Raw genomic sequence first — 24,709 nt, 5'->3', positions numbered from 1 at the left:
TTAGAAATCTTTTGAAGTGCATTTTAGCTTTATAAAACTGGAACTCGCCGTTTTAGAGAGTACTGGTGCGTATAGCCTAAATATATCAAATAGGCTAGGTTTAACAGGAAGGAATTCTTATATTTTTATGTAAAGAAAAACAGTAGCTATAAATGAGTCCAGATAATTGTGTATCTGTTGCTCCCCTTCATTTCTAAAAAAAAGAAAAGAAAAAAAAAAACATTTTGAAAAGTCTATAAAACAAAGAACAAAAAACTGTATGCTTTTAATAACCTAAATAATGAATTCAAGTTTAGTTCTTGCTACAAAATAGACTTTACAATCATTTTGAATGCCTTTAAGGGGAAAAACAACTTTTCAACTTCACCTAAATGTCATTTCTGTTTCAAAGGTTTAAGTTAGTTCTTATATAAATATATCATATTTGCGCACATTGTTAATTATTAAAATGGCGTGAGTATGCTGATAAGACGCGAAGAGAAAGATTTCGCAGAAGGTAATGAGTCATGCGTTATAGCTATTAAATGCCTTTACAAATAGCCTATGTATGCACTATTTTGGTCGGGTAATTTGTCAAAGTCCATAGGCTAAATAAATAAAAAATAACACGTCGAGATTTCCAGTTATTAACATAGCCTACTAATAGCGCTATCGTCCTGCCCAAATCTAAAATGTAAATTTTATTTGCAGAGGAAATAAAACAGAATTATAAGAAACGCAACGCAATAATATTAGTAATCTCCTAATACAATAGGCTATTAAAATGCATTGGGTTAAACAACTAAATAATATGCACTAAAGATTGCATTATTTCCCATTTTCGATATTCTTTTTTATATAGTGCTCCGTGCAACATTTAGCCTACACTATGTGGACCATCAATATTGTATTAGTTCAAAGTTTCCTGAGCCTGCTATCTGTCCTGTACAGAGTCAGACCCCCTGACAAGGTCAAGGCTTTACATACGAATATTGACGAGTCGTGGGCAATAAGAGAGAGAGGGAGATCAAGAAAAAGCCCTCCACATATTTGTCTCTGATTTACGAGGTGGAAGCGAGTGATGCTGAGCAGACGAAAGTGGTTAGCACACACATCTCCACAGCCAAACATCTCCAATTTCTTCTTTTTCTTATAGTTTTATCTTACTCATAAACTGTTCAGATGGTGTCGCACTGGCTGTCTGCTTTAGGCCTGGCTCCAAACACTCAGGGAATAAAAATAAGTGTTTTATGAGACCGCAACTTATTGTTTCAACCTGCGATCGGCGAAGAGAGGTTTTTTACATTTTACATTTACTCATTTAGCAGGCGCTTTTATCCAAAGCGACTTACAAATGAGAACAATAGAAGCAGTTAAACTAACATCAGGAGTCAGGACAACAATATGCAAGTGCTATGACCCAACTTGTTGTTGTTGACATTTTTAAATAATATTACAAACATCCCACTGAACGAATTTCTTGCTTTGAGAAACGAAAAATGGAATGCAAATCAATGAAGACTGTGTTATAAAATGTGATTGAACTATAACAATCTTGGATTCTTGTCGTGTTTTCATGTTTAATGGGGATTTTCCATAGACATAATGGTTTTTATACTGTACAAACTGTATATTATATCCCCTTACACCAACCCTAATCCTAAACCTAACCATCACACAAAACTTTCTGCATTTTTACATTTTCAAAAAAACATTACTTTGTATGATTTATAAGCTGTTTTCCTCATTGGGGCCAAAAAATGTCCCCACAAAGACAAGGATTTCTGATATTTTGTCCCTATTTTTATTTCATTCTTATCAGGATCACACACACACACACACACTGAGGTCTATGTGTGTGTATGCATGTTTGAATATATTTAGAGCAATTTTATTTTAAAAAAAAACTTTTTTATAAAATTATAAAATAAAATTTCTATAGATATATGTTGTTCTTATGTCACTATTTGTGAAGTTGTTTTACGAAAATACAATTTTACATTTTATTCCATCAATCAAACAACAATATCACTTGACTAGAAGTTTCCGTCATTCAGTGGCATTTGGTTATGGAAGTCGAGGCGAATTGTGATAGAGTGCCACCTTGTGGTGAAGACTCGTTATATTCCACATAAAAGTTGATTTTTTTTTTTGTTTTGCTTTGAGAAACAAATAAAATTTTCATCTATGCCCTTATTGGACAATAATTTCAATAATTGTATGTATGTTTGGCATAAAAAATAGAGTGAATAAGTGGTACACTTTCTGATAATATGTCATTTTAAAATAGAAATAATTTAATCCTGATTAAAATTTAGTTGAATCTCGTATAACTTAAAAAAATAGCTTAACTTATTTTGATGAGTTGAAGTAATGTAAACACATTTGTTGTCATGACTTATTGATCATGTCATTTTTACAGCGTACATTCACTAAGAATATAATGCAATATTTGTGATGCAGTGAAATTCATCCATTTTATGTTCAAATGGCTACTTTTTAGGACACTGTCCACATGCAACACATTGTAATATACAATATAAAAGGCAGATATCTTATGCGCTAAAGTTCTATACATCTGTCCACCGACCTTCTGGGTTTGTAGTGGTAACATAAACAGAAATCGTTTCACACTAACCCCAGTTCATTTAAATGTTACAATTGTTTCCAGTGCAGTTCTTCTGGACTCTAGCCTACATTTCATGTTCGCTCCCTACAGTATCGCAGCACTGCGACGCGTCATGACGTCACTGCGGTGTCATTTTTATTTACACGAGACTCCAGCTGTTAACACTGACTCGGCAAACAGAGTCGATATGTGTGTCCGTGGGTGTGTGTCTTCGCCACGTGATCCAGCTCGCCAATGTCCTTCTACAACCCACTCAGCATCATGGCTGCGGATGCTGCGGATGCTCTCCTCCCGCACCGCATCACTGGACCATGCCTTCTTCCCCTGCTCCTGCTGATCGCCTCGGCTCTCCCCACACCGAGCCGCGGGCTGCTGGGCTTCAGACCGGAGGCCACGGGGGGAGATCTGTCAGTGCAGGACGGGCTGCTGAAGGCCACCGAAGGGACGCGGTTCATGTTACGCGTGTACTATGCAGCATCACCGCAGAGGCTCAACCGGACCGTCAGCAGCACCGGTGGAAGAGCCGCGCCGTGGATCGCCTTCATAGAGGAACCGGAGCCGGGCAGAGAGGGGCAGGTGCATCCCAAACGCAACTTGTGCGTGGAGGAAAGCGCGAGGAGCTCGGATATAGAGCTTCTCGGCTCTTTCAAGTCAGCCTCTAGTCAAAACTCCATCCTGGTGGAGCTGCTCGCCAAAGACCTCCGGAGAGGAGAGAAAATCAAGTATTACTCAATCTGCGCCTTTGACGGGATCAAGTGGGTGCATTACCGGACGCGCGACTTCTGGCTGGCGGTGGTGGAGCGGCTGCCGCATGCGGACGGGTGGCTTCAGGCGGGTCTGTCGGTGCTGTTGCTCGCGCTGTCCGCGCTCTTCAGCGGGCTGGTGATCAGCATGCTCGCGCTGGACCCGGTGGAGCTCAGAGTGCTGCAGAACAGCGGCACGGACATGGAGCAAAAGTACGCGCACAAGATCGAGTCGGTGCGCAAACACGGCAACTACGTCCTGTGCACCTTAGTGCTGTGCAACGTGTTTACCAACACTTTCCTGGTGGTCTGGATATGCCAGATCCTCGGAGGGACGCCCGTCTCCACTGCAGCGTGCACTTTTCTCATCTTCTTCATCGGAGAGATCTTTCCGCACTCGGTTGCGTCCAGGCACGGTTTGGCCATCGCGTCTAAGACCGTGTGGCTGACCAAGATGCTGATGCTGCTGACTTTCCCCATCACATATCCCATCAGTAAACTCCTAGACAATATGCTGCACCAGGAAATCAGCAACTTCTACACCCGGGAGAAGTTACTGGCTATGCTGAGAGTTACTGACCCGTATCATGACCTGGTGAAAGAGGAGCTGAACATCATCCAGGGAGCTCTGGAACTCAGGAGCAAAACGGTGGAAGATGTGCTGACCCCTCTCAACGACTGCTTCATGCTGGCCTCGGATGCCGTCCTGGACTTCTACACCATGTCAGACGTGATGCAGAGTGGATACACTCGCATTCCAGTGTTTGAGAACGAAAGGTCTAATATTGTTGATATTATGTTTGTTAAAGATCTGGCCTTTGTTGATCCAGATGACTGCACCCCGTTAAAAACCATCACCCAGTTCTACAAGCACCCGCTGCACTGTGTCTTTAATGACACCAAACTGGATGCAATGCTGGAACAGTTCAAGAAAGGTAAGATGTTTGTTACCTACTCTAGTTAGGCTATGTGAAGATCGAACTTAAATGGATAGTTCACACAAAAATGAAAACTCTGCCATAATTTACTTACCCTCATTTCATTCCAAACCTTTATATATTTCTTTCTTCTGTTGATCAAAAATATATTTTAAACAACACTGGACCCCATTAACTTTTATTGTATGAAAAAAAAATAATAAAAAAAAAAAAATAATAATATATATATATATATAGATGTGCATACATTTCAGGTATGCAGGGTTGCAAAACAGTGAGTCCAGGAGTATATGATGAACTGTCCCTTTAAGAATATATCACAGTGGCAGTGCATGGGAGAACATACTGTACTTCATGAGATTATAGATGAAAATATGCTGGTTAAATGTGATGCATTGCCCTTCCATTTGTCATTGCCCTCTGGCTATGTGGTCTATATAAATATATATAATATTTTACATTATTTTATTTTGATATGCATTGCACATTAAGGATTTAGCATCAGCCTCATCTTTATAACTTCATCTGACATCTGCATGGCTAGAGGCTGGACTTGAATAATTTGAATTTGTTCCTATGGCAACTACTTTAATTCTGTCATCACAGTTCACCACGACAGCAGGGATTGTTTGCGTGCAGAGCAGACAAGCATGTTTCGACACACTTTTCTTTTTTCTAAAACTGCATAAATTACTAATGCCAAGCACTGACATTTGTGGAATGCAGGGATGAATGCAGTTTTCTCTTGATCCTGCCTTGCACAAATCCTAGACAGTGATGTGATGCGTTCTGACGCCTGGTATGAAATCATAGTTTGGCCTTTACTGCATCACAGTGGCAATTACGTAATGAAGTCTTATTGAGATTGATGGTGTTTTCTACGAAGGCACAGAGTCAATGCTACAGAGCGGCAGCAGGGTGCAGAATGACTTACTTCAGCATAATGCAGTAACCTGTCAGATTTACCGCTCTCAATGGGTACAAGATTCACCAGATTTACCATCTCCGCAGGGCACAAATGTTCGCACGCAGTAAAATAGTAAAGGGATCATCAGCAGTGTCAGTTCCATAACCGCTGTAGAAAATCCAGGGCAGTTTAAGCAAAGTCCCAGACCAAAAATAGGATTTTTATCACAGACTGACACCGCACTGCACTTTTAACCCTGGATTGAGTTTAATCTTTGAGCAAGACTTCAATTTATGTTCTACCACACAGCAGAACTGTCTGAGAGAATTCATTCAATTTAGCACTGAGGTCAAAGTTCGTCTTGTGGATCGCTCTCATTTTTCAGTAATCGCTCCATTCAAATAAACATTCCTAGGAACTGTAAAGGATATGGAGTATTAGAGATGTTGATGTTGTTCACTGTCAGATTGTCTCTTTAGGGGTACAACAGCTTGTCACTGGGGCAGTACCCTTAAAAGGATAACTTACCTTATCTACCACTAAAAGGTGCACTTTAGTACTCTTAAATGGATAGGTCACCCAAAAATGAAAATTCTGTCATTTATTACTCACCCTCATCTCGTTCCAAGACAATTGATCAATGTTTATATGTAAATAAAACCCTAAATTAAATCTGTTCATCATATAAAGCGATCGAGTCTCTTCAGAAAATTTGGACTAAACCGCTTGATTCATATGGATTAGTTTTACAATCTCTTTATGAACTTTTTGAAGCGTCAAAGTTGTAGTTGCATAGCTGTCAATGGAGGGAAAGAAAGCACTCAGATTTCACTAAAAAGATCTTCAGTTGCATTCCGAAGACGAACGAAAGTCTTACGGGTTTGAAACAACATGAAGGTGAGTGAAGGTGAGACAGAATTTTCATTTTTGGGTGAACTAACCCTTTAAGGTACTATATGAATGATATCCCTTTAGGACTACTGCCCCAGACAGATTCATAATGAATTAATTACTGTTCATCCCTGCTGCAAACATTCAGACACGCAAACTAATTGTACATGCTTTTTTCAGAAGTTCTAACATAGCAAATATATGGCAAAAATGATGACAGAATAAATTGACTGTGTTCTTTGCTTTTCTGTAAGGGTTTGTTAAATGATATAACAAACACACTAGTTAAAAAAAAGAAAAAAAAAGAAATCAGGAATAGTTCACCCCAAAAAAAGGCAGCAGATAGTGCAAATAGTGATATATGCTATTTATATTTAGTGCAAATTGTGGCAGGTAGTATTTTTCACCTCTGTGTATTCTATATGTTATAAAACAGCATGCAATAATAACATATTCAGTGAATTTGATTATATTTATTCAAATCATAAATGGTTGCTGCCTAATTGGGACATTGTCCCTAAAGGCCTCCTAACCCTACCTGTAAAACACTTTATTCCCACTATTCAATTCCCGATAGGCACTTTATTTCCACTTTTTGAATATGAAGAGGTCAGATGCAAAAGCCTCTAAGTGCCATCTGAGATTTTCTTACAGAATGATCATTTTTATCAAGCTCGTATAATTAAGTTCAGTAATTTCACTTAAATGACCATTAATAGGTCATTTTCATAGCCATTACTGAATTTATATATACAAGCTTGATAAAAATGATCATTCTAGAAGAAGATTTCAGATGGCACTTAGAGGCTTTTGCATCTGACCTCTTCATATATATATTTTTTGGTCTCTCAGAGTTGATATGCAATGGGAAAAGGGAGACGGATGAGTTCGGAAAAAGGCGGATCAAAAGCTAACGCCACCCGCTTTACTCTCCACACCACTGATCCTGTTATCAACGGGATTTCTTGTAATTTTGCTGGCTCAATCAGACAATGGTGGTTAGTGTAAATAGCCTCTGCCAACACGGCAGGCTATTTGCACTCTATTACTCACCCTCATGTAATTTCAAATACACACAGTATGTTCGTATATTGTTATAGTATGGTTTTTTTCATGGATTTTTTATTTTTTACATATGATAGTTCAATGAGCTTCAAAACTGACCAAAAATTTGCCAGTGCAACAACATTTTGGCTTTAGCTGTGTAAAGACATTAAACAGGTTTGGAAAGACACAAAGATGAGTAAATCAAGTAGTGTCATTTTTTGGGTGAACTATCCCTTTAAATGAAAGTTCCTCTGAGTGCTTGTCTGTAGAGAAACATCAGGGCAGATTAGCGGAAGTTGTGACCTTTTGGTCCAATCAGTGTCTCAGCTTGGGACCGTATGGACAAACAGAGCAGAGCGAGAGAGAAGAGGATCTGCTTCCTCACACTGTGAGTACCCAGCCTGTCACGCTTTGAAGCCTCTGCCTCCAGTGAACATATTACAGCAGGGATAATGAAATATGCAGGCTAAACCTTTCCCTCTCCATTCAGTGAAATAAGGCAGATGCTGAACAGCAGGTAAAGGTGAAGTTGAATATAATTACCTTTTTCTGAAAAAGAGCTAAAACTGTCAACATGTAGCTGTTCTTTAAAAAATAGTAAAGCCATGATTATTTTCAGCACGTAACAAATGCTAAATTTAAAACACACATTGGTAATTTGCCAAATAAAAAACTCTTAAAGAAACAGTTCACCCAAAAAGGAAAATTCTGTCATAATTTACTCACCTTCATGTCGTTCCAAACCATATTCCTTCTCTGGAACAAAAAAGAACATTTTTAAATGGTTTTTGACTCAAACATATTAAAACTGGTCAAACATAGGCACCATGAGTGCCATGAATGGGATTAAGGCAACCACACTAATACATTTTCATTTGAAAACTGAAATGTATTCAGTTTTCTCTCCGGTTTGGCCTTTCGTCCACAATAAGATGGTGACATACCAATACGTTTTTTGAAAACGCTCTCCAAAGTGGATACATTTGAAAAAAGTTATGGCATTGTAGTGTGGACTGTGAAAATGGAAGTTTTTGAAAACGATGACGCAAGTTTAGTCATGTGACGCATATTGTACCGATGGATATTCATATTTAAACCGGTATTGTGCCTGTTATGTGCTATTCACTTTAACCCAGTTGCTAAAATATATTACTTTGTACACTCTTCAACTTTAAAAAAAGCTTGAAAACGCTAGTGTGGATGGAGAGCGTTTCAAAACGAAACCGTCTTCAAATGTATCCGGATTATGTAGACGTAGCCTTTAGAAACAAGAAATCACTATAGGATCTAATTGATCATCACTTGGTTGTCAGCCTCCACAACCCTCTCTCTATTGTTTCCTCTTCTAACTCTACTGGTCTGTTCTATAAAGACAAAAAGCCCATACAACACAATACATACACGACACACTGCTGTGAGCAAATAAAACATGCTGCTGCTGCTGTACTATATAGCATACATGAATTTACCCGTAGCCGATCTACAGGAGGAGCTGGGGAAGGTGGAGGGTACCATGAATTTGCTCATGGTTTGTCTTGTCATGGTTTGTCTAGCCTGGCTAACGTCAGACCTCGTCTCATTGAGACGTGGTCTGGGAACCACATGTTAATTTTCTCGTATTTGAGGCGTGGTTTACGAATGCCCAGAGCCGTTTATTGGGCGCTACGAATGTCTATCAAATGTGCCTGTACGTAGCTCATAGCCAATCGTTTCAATTATATTAGATGACGTATGTAGAGCGACAGAAATTCGACGAGGAAGAAGACGAAATAAACTTGCGTTCTAAACTACTTAGAACACTATCTAAGGCTGCATCGAAAGGTAACTTCGCGTCTGCTGCCATGTTGGATCCATAGATATAAACAAACTGCTTCGGTGTGTCGCATAGACATCGTCATCGTCTTGCTGCTCCCGCTGAAAATCGTAAAATCGCGCTGCGCGCAAGGCAGCATGGGGATACCCAGGCTATCCTGCGCCAGTTTCATGACAGAACTTTGTATTTTAAAAGAATTAAAAAATATAATTATAACGTAATGTTTGAACTGTAGGTGGCACTGACACCAAATTTAGGTGGGTTTTCTTTAAGGGCATTGTGGCAACCATTCGTACAAAGTTTTGTGTCAGTCTGCGAAATCACTATAAGATGCAGAATCACTTCTGTTTGACATTTGCCAGCAATTCCATTGGGATTTAAGCAGAGAGTGGTGCTGAAAACCAAAAACTCGTACCGCTCAGTTTGCTGAGGCTTTGTCTGAAAAGGATCTGGTGTGGTGAAAATTGGGCAAACTGAAACAAGTCCAAGGAATGAAATGGAAGAATTTTGTATCTATTTCATTCACAAGTTCAGAAAATATGTGAAATTTTGAGCTGTTGGTGGTGCTAGAGAATTATAGGTGTCGCCATAGACCCCATTACAGAAAACATAAAATAATAATCTAACAAATATAATAGGTGCCTATCTTTTAGTGCTTGGTCCCCAAAAATCGATGACATTACTGGATTGATATACAGTCACCGAAAGGATTATTAGGAACACCTGTTCAATTTCTCATTAATGCAATTATCTAATCAACCAATCACATGGCAGTTGCTTCAATGCATTTAGGGGTGTGGTCCTGGTCAAGACAATCTCCTGAACTCCAAACTGAATGTCAGAATGGGAAAGAAAGGTGATTTAAGCCATTTTGAGCGTGGCATGGTTGTTGGTGCCAGACGGGATTTTCACGCACAACCATTTCTAGGGTTTACAAAGAATGGTGTGAAAAGGGAAAAACATCCAGTATGCGGCAGTCCTGTGGGCGAAAATGCCTTGTTGATGCTAGAGGTCAGAGGAGAATGGGCCGACTGATTCAAGCTGATAGAAGAGCAACTTTGACTGAAATAACCACTCGTTACAACCGAGGTATGCAGCAAAGCATTTGTGAAGCCACAACATGCACAACCTTGAGGCGGATGGGCTACAACAGCAGAAGACCCCACTGGGTACCACTCATCTCCACTACAAATAGGAAAAAGAGGTTACAATTTGCACGAGCTCACCAAAATTGGACAGTTGAAGACTGGAAAAATGTTGCCTGGTCTGATGAGTCTCGATTTCTGTTGAGACATTCAGATGGTAGAGTCAGAATTTGGCGTAAACAGAATGAGAACATGGATCCATCATGCCTTGTTACCACTGTGCAGGCTGGTGGTGGTGGTGTAATGGTGTGGGGGATGTTTTCTTGGCATACTTTAGGCCCCTTAGTGCCAATTGGGCATCGTTTAAATGCCACGGCCTACCTGAGCATTGTTTCTGACCATGTCCATCCCTTTATGACCACCATGTACCCATCCTCTGATGGCTACTTCCAGCAGGATAATGCACCATGTCACAAAGCTCGAATCATTTCAAATTGGTTTCTTGAACATGACAATGAGTTCACTGTACTAAAATGGCCCCCACAGTCACCAGATCTCACCCCAATAGAGCATCTTTGGGATGTGGTGGAACGGGAGCTTCGTGCCCTGGATGTGCATCCCACAAATCTCCATCAACTGCAAGATGCTATCCTATCAATATGGGCCAACATTTCTAAAGAATGCTTTCAGCACCTTGTTGAATCAATGCCACGTAGAATTAAGGCAGTTCTGAAGGCGAAAGGGGGTCAAACACAGTATTAGTATGGTGTTCCTAATAATCCTTTAGGTGAGTGTAGTTCTTATATAGACTTTACATTTACTGACTGGGAGCAACCCACAAGCCTTATCATTTCAGAGATACTCTGACCCAGTCGCCTTGCCATAACAATTTGGCCCTCGTCAAAGGCGTTCAGATCTTTACTCCTGTCCATTTCTCCTGCATCCAACATGTTTTCTACAAGAAATGATTGTTCACTTACCATCTAATCTACCCAGACCTTGACACGTGGCCTTGTTAGGAGACAATCAACAAAATATGCTTCACCTATGAGTGGTCATAAAGTTTTGGCTCGTCACTGTTCATACATGCACATCTCTATCTCCATATCACTTAACATAAATCATCCATTTACTTGCAGTTCTTAGAAAACAGTCAGGCATTTCCTTCGTCAGTTCTGTATTTTTCTTTCTATTTTCAGCTACACTCTGTGCTTTATTTAGCATTTCTCACCATACTGCTCTGCCGCGCATCACATGAGTAGAGTGCCAGCTTTAATGAGTTCATTTGCTGGCACAGCAGCTGAGGGAATCGCAGGGACATCCGTGTGGGCTCAGACCCCTCGGCTCCGCGTGTGTGTTATATAACATCGTAGTGATGTAATGCGGTTCCCTGCACATCAGCTTTGAGGAGTATATGGTGCCGAGTGCTGCATTGCCCTTGCTCTCCACCTGACTCCTGCAGAACTCTTCACTTTCACTCAGTGTGCACCGCTACCATGGAGACCACAGTGAGAGAGAGAGAGAGAGAGAGGCTTTAGGTTCTCTCTATCAAAAGGTTGAGGATTATATCATTTAATCCTCTCTGTCTGAAATCAAGTTTATTATAGGTTTGCATTTTTAAAAGAGTTTTTATTTTAATATTTTCAAATTTCCCATAAATTTCAGTTTAGTTAGTTTCATAAATGGTTTTGTTAATTTTAGTTTTAGTTTAGTTTTTTATTTCGTGAACACATTTATATTTATATTAGTTAACAAAACACTTCCAGGTAAGGTCATTTAAATCCAGCAAAGTTTAATGTTTTCAGTTTCCAGTTGACTTTTGTGCAAACCTCTTAATAATAAATAAATAAAAATTGGTTGATTTAACAAAGAAACAAATAAATGCAATTTAAAAGTATAAAAGTAAAAAATATTAATTCATACTCATTCATATTAAAGATGAAATCTTGTTAAACATATGTGACCCTGGACCGCAAAACCAGTCACATGGGTAAATTTTTTTAAATTGAGATTTGTACATCATCTGAAAGCTGAATAAATAAGCCGGCCGAGATATGACTATTTGAAAAATCTGGAATCTGATCTTTACTTAGTATCCTAATGTTTTTTTTGCATAAAAGACAAATCGATAATTTTGACCCATACAATATATTGTTGGCTATTGCCACAAATATACCCATGCGACTTGTGACTGGTTTTGTGATCCAGGGTCACATTTGGTGTATAAGACCAAAAAATTTGCGTATGATTTCTATGGTTATTTCTATGATTAATATTTTAAAATATTATTCTCGTACTGATACATATATGATTTATGTCTATTGTATATTTTAATATCGTATACTCATAGTAAATGTCAGACCAGACATTTTGTTTACTTTTGTTTACCAGACATTTGTTGATAATTTGTCTATTTGTGGGCTAGATATGCTTATTGTTTTTTTTTTCCATTATCTGCTCAGTGTGGTCTCCTGTCTCAAGTGATATCTTGTTTATTATTAAGTTTCACATGAGATGATTATCTTACCTGGAATCAAGGTACAGCTGTATTTGCATAAGGTCTATGATGGAAATACTTATTTGGTCATTTCAGCTTCAGCTTCGTTTTAGTTTTTCATTCATGTTGAAATTTCTATTTTATTTCCGTTTACGAAAAAAATTTTTTGACCAATAGTTTTAGTCTTAAATTCAGTTTTTGTTGACAAAAATAACCTTGCCTGAAATGATATTCAAAATCTAATGAATAACAGAAATCCTTGCTGGGATGTTTTGTTTGTTTCATTGCTTCGGTCTGGGAATTCAATGAACAATATTGTATAAGGAACATTATGTGATGAAAACACAATTTAGCTTTTTGTGACTTTTTTTTGTTTTTGTTTTTGTTTTTGCTGCTGCTGTTCCTTTAAGATCCTAATGTAAAAGCCCACTTTGCAAGTGAAATAAAACACTGCACTTTGCTGCAGAAACAAGCTGCTGGTTTGCTGTTGGTGCCAATATAGATTTAAGTTAACAGTACCAAATTTCAATAACAGACTCTTTGCAAAGATGCCTTACATTACATGAGATTGATAAATCAAACTGCTGAAATGACCAGACTTCAACTACTAGTTTTTAATGTTGGGACTCTTCAGACGGATCTGCTAAACATTGAATAGCCATTGTTAAAATGGTATTGCATTCAAATGAAGTCATCTGTTGCATATCACAATGTTGTGGAAGTACAAAACAAGTAAATTCTGTTAAATTGGATCAATATAGTAAAAAGAATAGCTAATATTGTGATACTAAAAAGGTTTTCTATTTGAATATATTTTAAAATGTAATTTGTTCCTGTGATGGCAAAGTTGAATTTTCAGCAACATTACTCCAGTCTTCGGTGTCACATGATCCTTCAGAAATCATTCTAATATGCTGATTTTCTGCTCAAGAAACATTTCTTATTATTTATCAATATTGAAAACAAGTGTGCTGCTTGATATTTTTGTAGCCATGATACTTTTTTTCAGGATGCCTTGATTAAGTTAAAAAGCATTTATTGTAAAATATAAATTTTTTGTAACATTATAAATGTCTTTACTGTGACTTGAATGAATCCTTGCTGAATAAAAGTGAAAAAATGGCAATGTATATTAACACAGGAAACGTGATTCTTCATAATATGAAACATAGATAGGCAGGGAAATTGGGCAATATGAACTAATGAAAGCCCAATAATGGCTGAGCAGCTTAAAACAGCAAATTGCAGATTCCAGGTTTTTAGCTTGGTCAGCTTTATCATCATAGCCGTAGGGATTCCCAAACCCCATTGCATAATCCTTCAACGCTGTTTTACATAAGGTCAGGTCTGGATCTTCGGAACTGTCATGAACCTTCATATCAAGCACTCTTTATGGCATGCGACAAAGTTCAACTCCTGCAACAATGCAAAAGACCGCACATCCATAAAAGGGTAAAACAAATGGACAGGGCGTCATTTACTAAAGTTATGTGACTACTGATTTTGCACACTTTGCATAATAACTGGATTGATTCATGGATTGATTTAATAGCACTGTAATTGTGTGAAATTAGCTTTAGTGTGTTTTAAATGAGGATGGGGATTATGAGCATAAAATGAAATGCCAATTGCATAACCTGCCATGATGCTCCTATGTCTTTCTCTGGCACCGTAAAGGGAAATCTCATTTGGCTATCGTGCAGAGGGTCAATAATGAAGGAGAAGGAGATCCTTTCTACGAAGTCATGGGCATCGTCACTCTGGAAGACGTCATCGAGGAAATCATCAAATCTGAGATTGTGGACGAAACGGACCTTTACAGTAGGTGTTTTTAATATTTCTCTTCTTTAAATTTTCTCCAGCTCACTTGTGCAAATCCTTGGCCTCATCTTTCCATCATTATTAAAGCTTCAGGTGAACATTCAAACATCTAAAAGTTACAAAAATGGTGAATTGTAAGATATATTCCTCTAAACAGCCATTATAGAGCATTTGACTGTGAAAACCTGCTAATCTCTGCTGCTTCCTCATGCATAGTCAATAATACTGTGACCCTGTTACAAATAATTACCACACTTATTGGATTCCATAACTCTGTGTTATTTGTCTTCTGGCAAATCCTGTTCTCTGCAATCAACAGATTGCTTTTAATTATATTAACAGTGCTAAAAATAGGGGGAGACTGGGGTTACCGTGTTGGGGAAAGTTACTATTAAAAGGAATGTGTTGAAATATTGCGGTGCTCCCTAAGTAAGAAGTAACTAATTGCGGTACTTAGTTACTTTTGATAGAAAGTAATGCGTTACATTACTTTTGCATTACTTTTTTTTTCCACTTGGGCTGGGCTATTTTTGGCTAATGCAAAGTCCCCTTCACACCAAAAGTGAAATGATCCTTCGGTGATCCAGCGCCCACAACGTCTCTGCACTTACTCATGATTTCTCACAACATGGTGACAGAAGAGCTGTCGGTCAATAAATAGGAAAACAAAGTAATGTGTGTTACTTATGTGAAAAAGTAACTAACATATTTTGTTGTAAATTTAAAAGGAATGTGTTACTTTACTAGTTACTTGAAAAAAGTAATCTGATTACATAACTCATGTTACTTGTAATGCGTTACTTTCAGCACTGGTTGTTACATGTTTTACTGTGAATATTTCTTAAGCTAGCTTGGAAAGGTAATTTACCTTAAAGTCTTGACTATTATAGCTCGTTGTACCATCACAGAGAGGCACAAAATCATTCTCCAGAACATTCTCATTCACAGTTCCTTGCTGGTGGAATGATCACCCCACCTTCATCCAGAATGCAGAATCCCTGACAACATTCAAAAGACAGATGAAAACTCATCTCTTCTGTGAGCACTTAACCTCATAAAAAAAAAAAAAAAAATCTATCCTTTCTTTTTCCTTTAATCTTAGCTTATGCTACTCAAAGCAATGTCTAAAACTTGTATTTTGAGCACTTCTTGCATTGTTTGCCTCTTCATGATGACTCGCTTGCTGTATTCCTCATTTGTAAGGCATCTGCTAAATTGCTGAATGACTTTTGAACATTTTTACAGTTACCGCCCAGGAAATAAGTTATAGTTATTAATACCATCTTGACCTTTTGTGACAACGTATCCCAATAGCCAGAAAGTGAGGTAGGTTGTGTCAATGGGAACCTGCCATTAAATAGCTAATTAAGTGCATTATAACAGATTATACATTTGTCACAATCCTAAATCACCAGCCCTGTCACCTTCAGCACTACATCTCCCAGAATCCTTTCTGGTCCGCCACCTGCACGCATTCCACAATCATCACCAGCTCAGACACTATTCACCTAATCAACTCTGCACCAGATTTAAGGACACACATTGTCTTGTCTGGTCTCATTGTTCAAACCTGAACCACTTACCTGCCCACTCATCTGTACTATTCACTCACCTGTACGATTCACTCAGCTGTACGATTCACTCACCTGTACGATTCACTCAGCTGTACGATTCAGGCACCTGTACGATTCACTCAGCTGTACGATTCACTCACCTGTACGATTCACTCACCTGTACGATTCAGGCACCTGTACGATTCACTCAGCTGTACGATTCACTCACCTGTACGATTCACTCACCTGTACGATTCACTCACCTGTACGATTCAGGCACCTGTACGATTCACTCAGCTGTACGATTCAGGCACCTGTACGATTCAGGCACCTGTACGATTCACTCAGCTGTACGATTCACTCAGCTGTACGATTCACTCACCTGTACGATTCAGGCACCTGTACGATTCAGGCACCTGTACGATTCACTCAGCTGTACGATTCACTCAGCTGTACGATTCACTCAGCTGTACGATTCACTCACCTGTACGATTCACTCACCTGTACGATTCACTCAGCTGTATGATTCACTCACCTGTACGATTCACTCACCTGTACGATTCACTCAACTGTACGATTCACTCAGCTGTACGATTCACTCACCTGTACGATACCCTCACCTGTACGATTACCTCACCTGTACGATTCACTCAGCTGTACGATTCCCTCACCTGTACGATTCAATCACCTGTACGATACCCTCACCTGTACGATTCACTCACCTGTACGATACCCTCACCTGTACGATTACCTCACCTGTACGATACCCTCAGCTGTACGATTCCCTCACCTGTACGATTCACTCACCTGTACGATACCCTCACCTGTACGATACCCTCACCTGTACGATTACCTCACCTGTACGATTACCTCACCTGTACGATTCAGGCACCTGTACGATTCACTCACCTGTACTATTCACTCTCCTGTACAATTCAGTCTTCAGTTGTTTGCCTTCAGCTTCAACCATGTATCTCCAACACTGCATCTGCAACAGATAAGACTGTTATCCACTGCCATTCCTTCTACAACTACCCATTTCTCAGTTTCTCACTTCCTTACTTCGACTACTTACATCTACTTCGTCTGCCAAACCTTCAAAATACATTTATTTTGAGATTATTAACTGTGTTGCATCCTTCTGTGTTATGACAACATTGTAATTAATATTATTATTATTAATATCTGCTGCAGTAACCATATATTTAGCACATGTTTTAGTTTATAATATAATTTGTATTCTAAAACTGATCAAAGCCATTTGTCTGACCAAGTTGTGTCCAAAGTTGAAGTTGATTTCATAGAAGTATTTTTCCATGATTTCTAAAATTCGAGATCGGGAAAGAAGCACGCCAAGTGTCCTGCTACTGGGACAATGCCATTAGCATGCTGAATATTACTATGTAAAACAATACTGTTGTGTTTAAGTTATAAAAAAAAAAAAAAAGTGAATTAAAATTATTTAATATTGGTTATTTGAAATGGCAATAAAAGTATGACACTTTGCAATACAATTTTGCAATAAAACTTCAGTCCAAAATAAACTGAAATAGCCTACCACATGCCAGATTTGATATCTTACTCTTGAAGATATTTAAAAATAAATCCTTAATCCTAACAATTATTGTTGAGCATGTTAATTCCAATCAAGTGCATCTGAGTCTTTTTGGCACAACATTTACTGTAAATTTAATAAATCAATAAATAAAAATAACAAAGTATTGCAAATAATTTCACTGGACCCATTTTGTGTTGAAAACCAAAAATCAAGGCTCGATACAAAAATGACCTGAAAATGTTCTTCCATTATATTTAATTCAATTATATGGAGTTAAATATGGTATAAATTACCTGGAGAACAATTTAACAGTTTTATTTTCTATACATCTTAAACATATTCTCAATGCTCTCGTTTACTGCTTCTTGGTTTGCGGTAAAGCCTACATAATCCATTGCTGTTGTGTGTTGGCAGCTGATAACCGTTCGAAGAGGAGAGTGTCTCACCATGAGAGGAAACAGCAAGATTTCTCCATATTTAAACTCTCAGAGAGTGAAATGAAGGTCAAAGTTTCACCACAGCTTCTGCTCGCGACACATCGCTTTCTAGCCACAGGTAATCTCAATTCACAGATGTGGGAGAGAGTCAAATGTATGTCAACTTTGCTAATGATCAATTTAAGTTAAACAGGATTTCTAGTTTTATGAAATTTAAAATGTTGTCAGAGCCCGTCTACGGAGAGCCTGGCCACTCCCTATTAAGTCCTATTGTTCCAAATTTTGGTTGTAGTTCCACCAGAGTTCCACTGGGGGCGATCGCCCATGAGTGCAAAATGAATGGGAGTCTATAGAGCTAGACGGCTAAATGTGTCTCTTTCACCCGATTGCCGTTGAGAAATCTCAGATTTGATTGTAGGTTTTGCAAGTTCAACATGGGTTATAGGTCGAAAGTTGAATGAACGAGTACTTATGTCCTTTCGATTTCTTACAGGTTGAGTTGTTGTTGCCCATAACACGCTAGCATTCTGCTAATGAACGCTGATTGGTCAGTGAAGGACTGATTACGACCAGAGATACCGCTTGATGGCATCGTGTGTGTGTGTGTATTTTCGGTGTGGGCTTTTAAAACAACAAAACAAAAACTCTTCTAGCACGTGTGTTTACCTGTGTCAGCTGTGTTGTCGATGCCTCGAGAGAAAAGAAATTGCAGGGCGCGAAAGCACCAAAGTGACTGAAGGATTGCCGTAAAGCAGTATCTCTGGTCGTACGATGTGTATGACGTCATTGACATTTTAAAAGACTTTTTAAAGCAAATAAGTGACTCTAAAAAATCTAACACCCAGCAATGTGTAATTTTTTTGCATCTCCTTTCGAATACAACATTCAAATTACTAGACAAAAAATTATATCCTGAGAAAAGTGGATTTTGAGGGGTATAGCTCCATAGACCTCCATTCATTCTGCACTCGTCCTGTGAGCGCCCTCACATGGAACCAGAGTGAAATTGCAACCAGTTCAGAAGCCGTAAGTTTACTGAGAGTGGAAGTTCTCCCCTTATTAGACATTATCTGATGTTGTTTTAAGTTTAAAGCACATACAATGCATGGCCAAAGGTATGTGCGCACAATTATTTGACAATAGTATACTCATTTGGTGCAGATTTGTAAACCATCAATAAATGCTGTGTTTCTCTGTCAATGATTCTCTCTGTTCCCTTCCTGTCGGTAGAATTAGAGCCTTTTAAGCCAACGCATCTCTCAGAAAAGATCCTTCTGCGACTGATCAAGCACCCGAGCGTTTTGCAGGAACTCAAGTTTGATGAGAAAAACAAGCGATCGCCAAAGCACTTCCTCTTCCTGCGCAACAAGCCTGTGGATTATTTCATCCTAATATTGCAGGTGCAGCGCTACAAGCTTTGAAATACATTCTGAAATGACTTTTATGTTGAAATACATATGCAAAATAAAAGCATTTTCACTATTGGACCCCACTGTAAGTGGAGTAAAAGTGCTACTTTGCTCAGTTTTCATTAATGCAAACTTGATTTCAGATGGTCTCAGCAGAATAAATGTGTGATTCATCTCTCTCTGGCTGCAGGGTCGAGTCGAGGTAGAGATCGGTAAAGAGGGACTAAAGTTTGAAAATGGGCCGTTCACATACTACAGCTTACCTGCTATCATGGCCATCCTACCCTCAGGTTTGTAAAGGTCTTCTATAACAGGTTTACATGCATCCAAGGTCAAAAAACACTTGAATTTTCTCCTAATATACAATGCAGCATCACCTATTTTCTCACAGTGCCTGAAACGGCTCGATAAAGGATTGGCCTTTATAAACCCCTCCTTTCCGAAAGCCTACTCTGCTCTGATTGGTCAGATGTTGAGCCCAGTCTGTTGTGATTGGTCTACTGCTTACAGCGAGTGTTGGAAACGAAACGGCAATTTCAGCTCCGGATGCTTCCTCAGCACTTTAATACACAGTGATACAAACAGTAATGATGGCATCATTGTTCGTGGACAGCCAATGAAGAACTTAGGCTGGCATCATGCAAATTTGTTAGGTTTGAGCAGGATGTAATAGCCTGGAAATCCAGACCTAAATCTGAAAGATTAATGGTCTGGCATCGACTAATGAAAATCGCCCAGCTCGAGGGGTGGCACCAAGAATGCATTTGAAAATCTCACTGCACGCAACTGGATAACACTACGACCAATCACAACAAGTTATCGCTTAGCTACCAGCGGAGCGAACTGGTGGCAAAACAGCAAAAATGCCCTTCTTGCAAAGGAACGATTTGAGCAGCGTCTTCTGTTCCTCTTTTAGATAAAAAGCCAAGTCTAACTCTTTCATTATAGCGGCCTAAGCCGTTTCAAACAACTGGTGTTCATCCATAGCCATCTTGCAATGTTTACTAATGACTTTGACGTCACAGTGCTGTCGTCATCTGTTTAGCTCGCCTCTGGCCCGCCTATATCAGATAACCCGATGTGATTGGTGCAGCTCGGATACAAGGCCAAGGGCATATTTAATGAGCATCATTACTCGACGCCAGAGTAACTCGCTGAGCAAATTCAACTTGTGCTCTCGCGAGAACTCTGGATTTCCAGGGTAAGGAAGTAATGCTGGACTGACTTATTTCAGGTAGTTCAGAATCAGTTCTTTCTTGTGGGAGACATTTATTGTGCAGTTTGATCTTTTAAACTTTGTAGCCCTTTTACGTTCACAAAACGCTATGTTACACACTACATGAAAGGTAATATCTGAAAAGCATAATAGGAGCATTGTAATACTATCAGAATTCATCACTTAAGCTGAACAGAGTCTCATTTGATAAATCAACTTGAGTTTCCAGAATATTTCCGAAAGATTTTCCTGCATTAAAAATATTAATGAGCAATTAAAAACTGTGCTAGGCGTTGAGCACGCGGAGCATACGTGACCCCTCTAGCAACGCTCTCCAGAGATAATTAAAGCAGAAAATCTAAACAGAGCGGCTATGTAAATCTTTGGAGAGTAGAGTCGGGTAATTACAGCGGGAGAGAAACTCTTGTCTGCCCACTCAGGCAAAAATTGGCACGTTATTATATAAGGATGAAAATCTCATAAGCTTAGCGTCATGAAAATGCAAAAATAACTCCAAGGATGGAGCCTTTAGCCCTCGTTGAAGAGATTAATTCAGAACAAATGTGCGTTAAATCTAAGTTAAACCAAGTGTCTGTGTCAAAGTCTGTCTCTCTGGTGAGGTTTATCAGTGTCTCTCAGTGATGTAGACACACAAAGCCACACCGCAGATGCAAACACACATTCCATCACACTCCGTCCAGGACCTCATTCTTTGCTAATTAGATATTACATATAAATGGGCATCTAAAATGAAGCCAAAGATATCCCTATTTTTTTTTTTTTTTTCACAATCTGTCAACACTAAAAAGTGTTTCCATTTTTTCAACACTGCAAGTCCAAATTTTCAAGTCCAAGTCCACACTCCAAATTTTAAGTTAAAGTCCCTGTAAAGGCAATTCTGCAAAAAAATTCTAAACACATTATAAGTGCTAGAAATGTATTGCTAAAACATGTTACAAAGACTGAGAACTGTGAAGTACTAAATTGTGGAGTTAGACCGTTTAACAGTTTTTCATCCTTGCTGTGAGACGGATTTTTTGGGCGGGGCTAAAACGGGGGCTCGATGACGCACTGCGACCCCCTGAGCTTGATTGGGCCCCTACTTGATGACGCACGGAGTCACTAAGCCTATCGCTCAATCGCGAGTTACTATCAGACAGCCTACAGTTTGCTAGCTACTATGCCCACGGCTCTGGCTATGCCTTCGTCATGTAAATGCGTATTCCCTGGATGCAATCACTTAGAAAACAGATCGGTGTCCTTATTTAAATTTCCGAAAAATGATCATATCAAGAAGAGGTGGATTTATCTTGTGAAGAGCTAACGTTACCTTGATGGAGAGCTGATGATCACCACCACACCCGCCTCTGTAGAGATCAGGATAGTTTACTTTCGTTGGAGACAACTGGAATTCACTGATAATCCGCTGTTACTGGTGAATGGGGCCGAACCGACTATCTCCCGCTGTCCGCTTCGGCCTTCATCCTCCCGTCGCGCCGACATGCACGAGCTGTGCGCGAGTCATATTTACCGCGAGTGGGCGTGGTTTCAGCGCAGCCAGCGGACACGCCCCCAGCGTTTGAGAGCTGAGACTACTGCTCATTTTTTCGAGATTTTGATAGCTTATTTTATTTACTTGGCGGCTTTTTAATCATTGAAATTGGGCTGGGTGGCTAATAACACATTTTTCGGTGGTATGACAAACTCAGAACACATACTTAATTTTGACTTTACAGGGACTTTAAATTGTCTAAAAATCCTTGAAACAAGCAGTACTGTATACACTGTAAAAAATTATATCATCAATAATTTATGACAACATGTTTTTACATTGCTTTAACTCAGCTATACAAGTTTCAACACATTTTTTTAATCAGTTTAATGTAATTTAAGTTGAAGTGACTTAAACATCCGAGTTGATTGTACTTAAAAAATGTAAGGCAGCAACTTTTTTTGTGTTCAAACTAGAATGGGTATAAGACTTCTTTCAAGAGAATGTATCTTTAGGAGTGTATTTTGTCTTAAGCAGAGTGTTTTAATTGTGTTATGCATAAACAAATTAAAAATAGCCTATTCATATGAATATATATTTCACTCAAAAGTGTACAATTCATTATAAAACAACAGTTTGTTTTTCTTCATTGAAAAACCTCTAAAACCTTAAATAATGTCTATAATAGTATCAATAAGTCAAACTATTACAAACTATTTGAATGATTCCACCAAAGCTAAGTGTACAAAAATATACAATATACACTATACTGTACAGTCTAAGTTCTAGACTGTGTAATTATAGTCTCTCGATATGTTGAGGAAAGGAGTGTCTAAATATCTGTGGCAATAATTTAAGCAATAATGAACTGATCTCTGTGATCCAGTCCACAGGTCACCATCGCGGAGCAGCGGTCTCAATCATTCGGATACTACGATCCATGGAGGCAGCCTGGGTCAACTGAGCATCAGTGCAGGACCGTATATACCAGACTATTCAGTTCGTCAGCTCACAGACCTACAGATCATTAAGGTACATTTGATTATGCTGAAAGAATTTAAAGAACCCCTGTGGTGAAAATCAAGGTTTTATTGGCTAGTTGTTTATACACTCACCTAAAGGATTATTAGGAACACCTGTTCAATTTGTCATTAATGCAATTATCTAATCAACCAATCACATGGCAGTTGCTTCAATGCATTTAGGGGTGTGGTCCTGGTCAAGACAATCTCCTGAACTCCAAACTGAATGTCAGAATGGGAAAGAAAGGTGATTTAAGCAATTTTGAGCGTGGCATGGTTGTTGGTGCCAGACGGGCCGGTCTGAGTATTTCACAATCTGCTCAGTTACTGGGATTTTCACGCACAACCATTTCTAGGGTTTACAAAGAATGGTGTGAAAAGGGAAAAACATCCAGTATGCGGCAGTCCTGTGGGCGAAAATGCCTTGTTGATGCTAGAGGTCAGAGGAGAATGGGCCGACTGATTCAAGCTGATAGAAGAGCAACTTTGACTGAAATAACCACTCGTTACAACCGAGGTATGCAGCAAAGCATTTGTGAAGCCACAACACGCACAACCTTGAGGCGGATGGGCTACAACAGCAGAAGACCCCACCGGCAGGGCAGGACTTAGGGTGGTGGGGGCCCCTGGGCTTGAGTCACTTTCGGGCCCTACCTTCTATACATTACTTTAAATAGAACAAAATGATACATACACAAGCTTTGTATTAGAGCTACACAATTCTGGATAAACTGAGAATAAAAATAGAGATCACGATTCTGAACAAACAACTAAACAAAATAACATAATTTATGTTAATTACTGAAGTCTATTAAAAATGTTTAATTAATCTGAATTATAAAAAAAAAAAAAAAAAAAAAAAAACTTGGGTTTGAATGAATGATTCAATTCCTCAATCAAATGCACTTGTTTCAATAGATGAATCAGCATTTTTGAACGAATCTCCTGAATGAACGATTCAATGACAAATGTTTTTTAAAAGTCATTTGTCGTCATCTGGTGGCATAACAATATAATCGATCCAAACGTTATTTGAAGTGCAAAGCTATTCAAAAGGTGACTGGTACCATAGACAGTGTTACATGTTAAAAAACGTAATAATTTATTTATATGACCACCGATTGAAGCTTGAAAAAGTTATTTTCCAATAAATAAATAATGATTAAAAAAGTTCAAAGTGATCATAAGTTTATTGCAATGCAGAAATGTCTTGGTCAGAATGAGAATAAAACACTTATTTACCTGGAAAACATATGTTTTGATCGTGGCATTTCTTTGAGATTTAGAATCCAGAATTCCTATAGGCTAATTATTGTTTCTTTTATGAATTTAATAAAGAACTCTGTCTCGTATTCTGTCCAAACGATCCATGTAGGCTACTTTTGTGTCCATTCGTTTTTCCTTTTTTAACCCGTAATTGAAAAACGAAAAATGAACGGTTGTTGTCTTTTTAAAACGCAAAGTTGAACACCAACATTTTAATTTGAACTGGCTACACCAACTGCTGCGCAAAAAAGTAAATATCGACGAATTTTCAGATTTTTGTTTATGACTTTTTGCCCCTTTATAAAACATTTAAAATATCCACAAATTAATATGGAAAACATGTCGATTTTACTGGTTTTCAAAGGCCAAATTAGAACCTGGAATTTATGTTTTTCCCGCAGTGCTG

The 24,709-nt window shown here is 38.7% G+C and overlaps 1 protein-coding gene across 1 annotated transcript in view; it reads left to right on the top strand.

Moving 5' to 3' along the window:
• Positions 1-2,658: 2,658 nt before the first annotated feature.
• Positions 2,659-24,709, top strand: part of cnnm1 (cyclin and CBS domain divalent metal cation transport mediator 1) — a 34,534-nt gene continuing 12,483 nt past the window's right edge. The window contains exons 1-6 of the mRNA XM_084391996.1: positions 2,659-4,286; positions 14,207-14,350; positions 17,876-18,016; positions 19,129-19,298; positions 19,498-19,597; positions 22,902-23,047. Coding sequence (XP_084248122.1) covers positions 2,843-4,286; positions 14,207-14,350; positions 17,876-18,016; positions 19,129-19,298; positions 19,498-19,597; positions 22,902-23,047 — 2,145 coding nt within the window. The 5' untranslated portion in view covers positions 2,659-2,842. The remainder of the gene's footprint in view (positions 4,287-14,206; positions 14,351-17,875; positions 18,017-19,128; positions 19,299-19,497; positions 19,598-22,901; positions 23,048-24,709) is intronic.

The sequence above is a fragment of the Rutilus rutilus genome (assembly GCF_951802725.1).
Source record: "Rutilus rutilus genome assembly, chromosome: 20".
Lineage (NCBI taxonomy): Eukaryota > Metazoa > Chordata > Actinopteri > Cypriniformes > Leuciscidae > Rutilus > Rutilus rutilus.
Note: the sequence above shows the minus strand (reverse complement) of the source record. Positions and strands in the feature narration are given on the sequence as shown.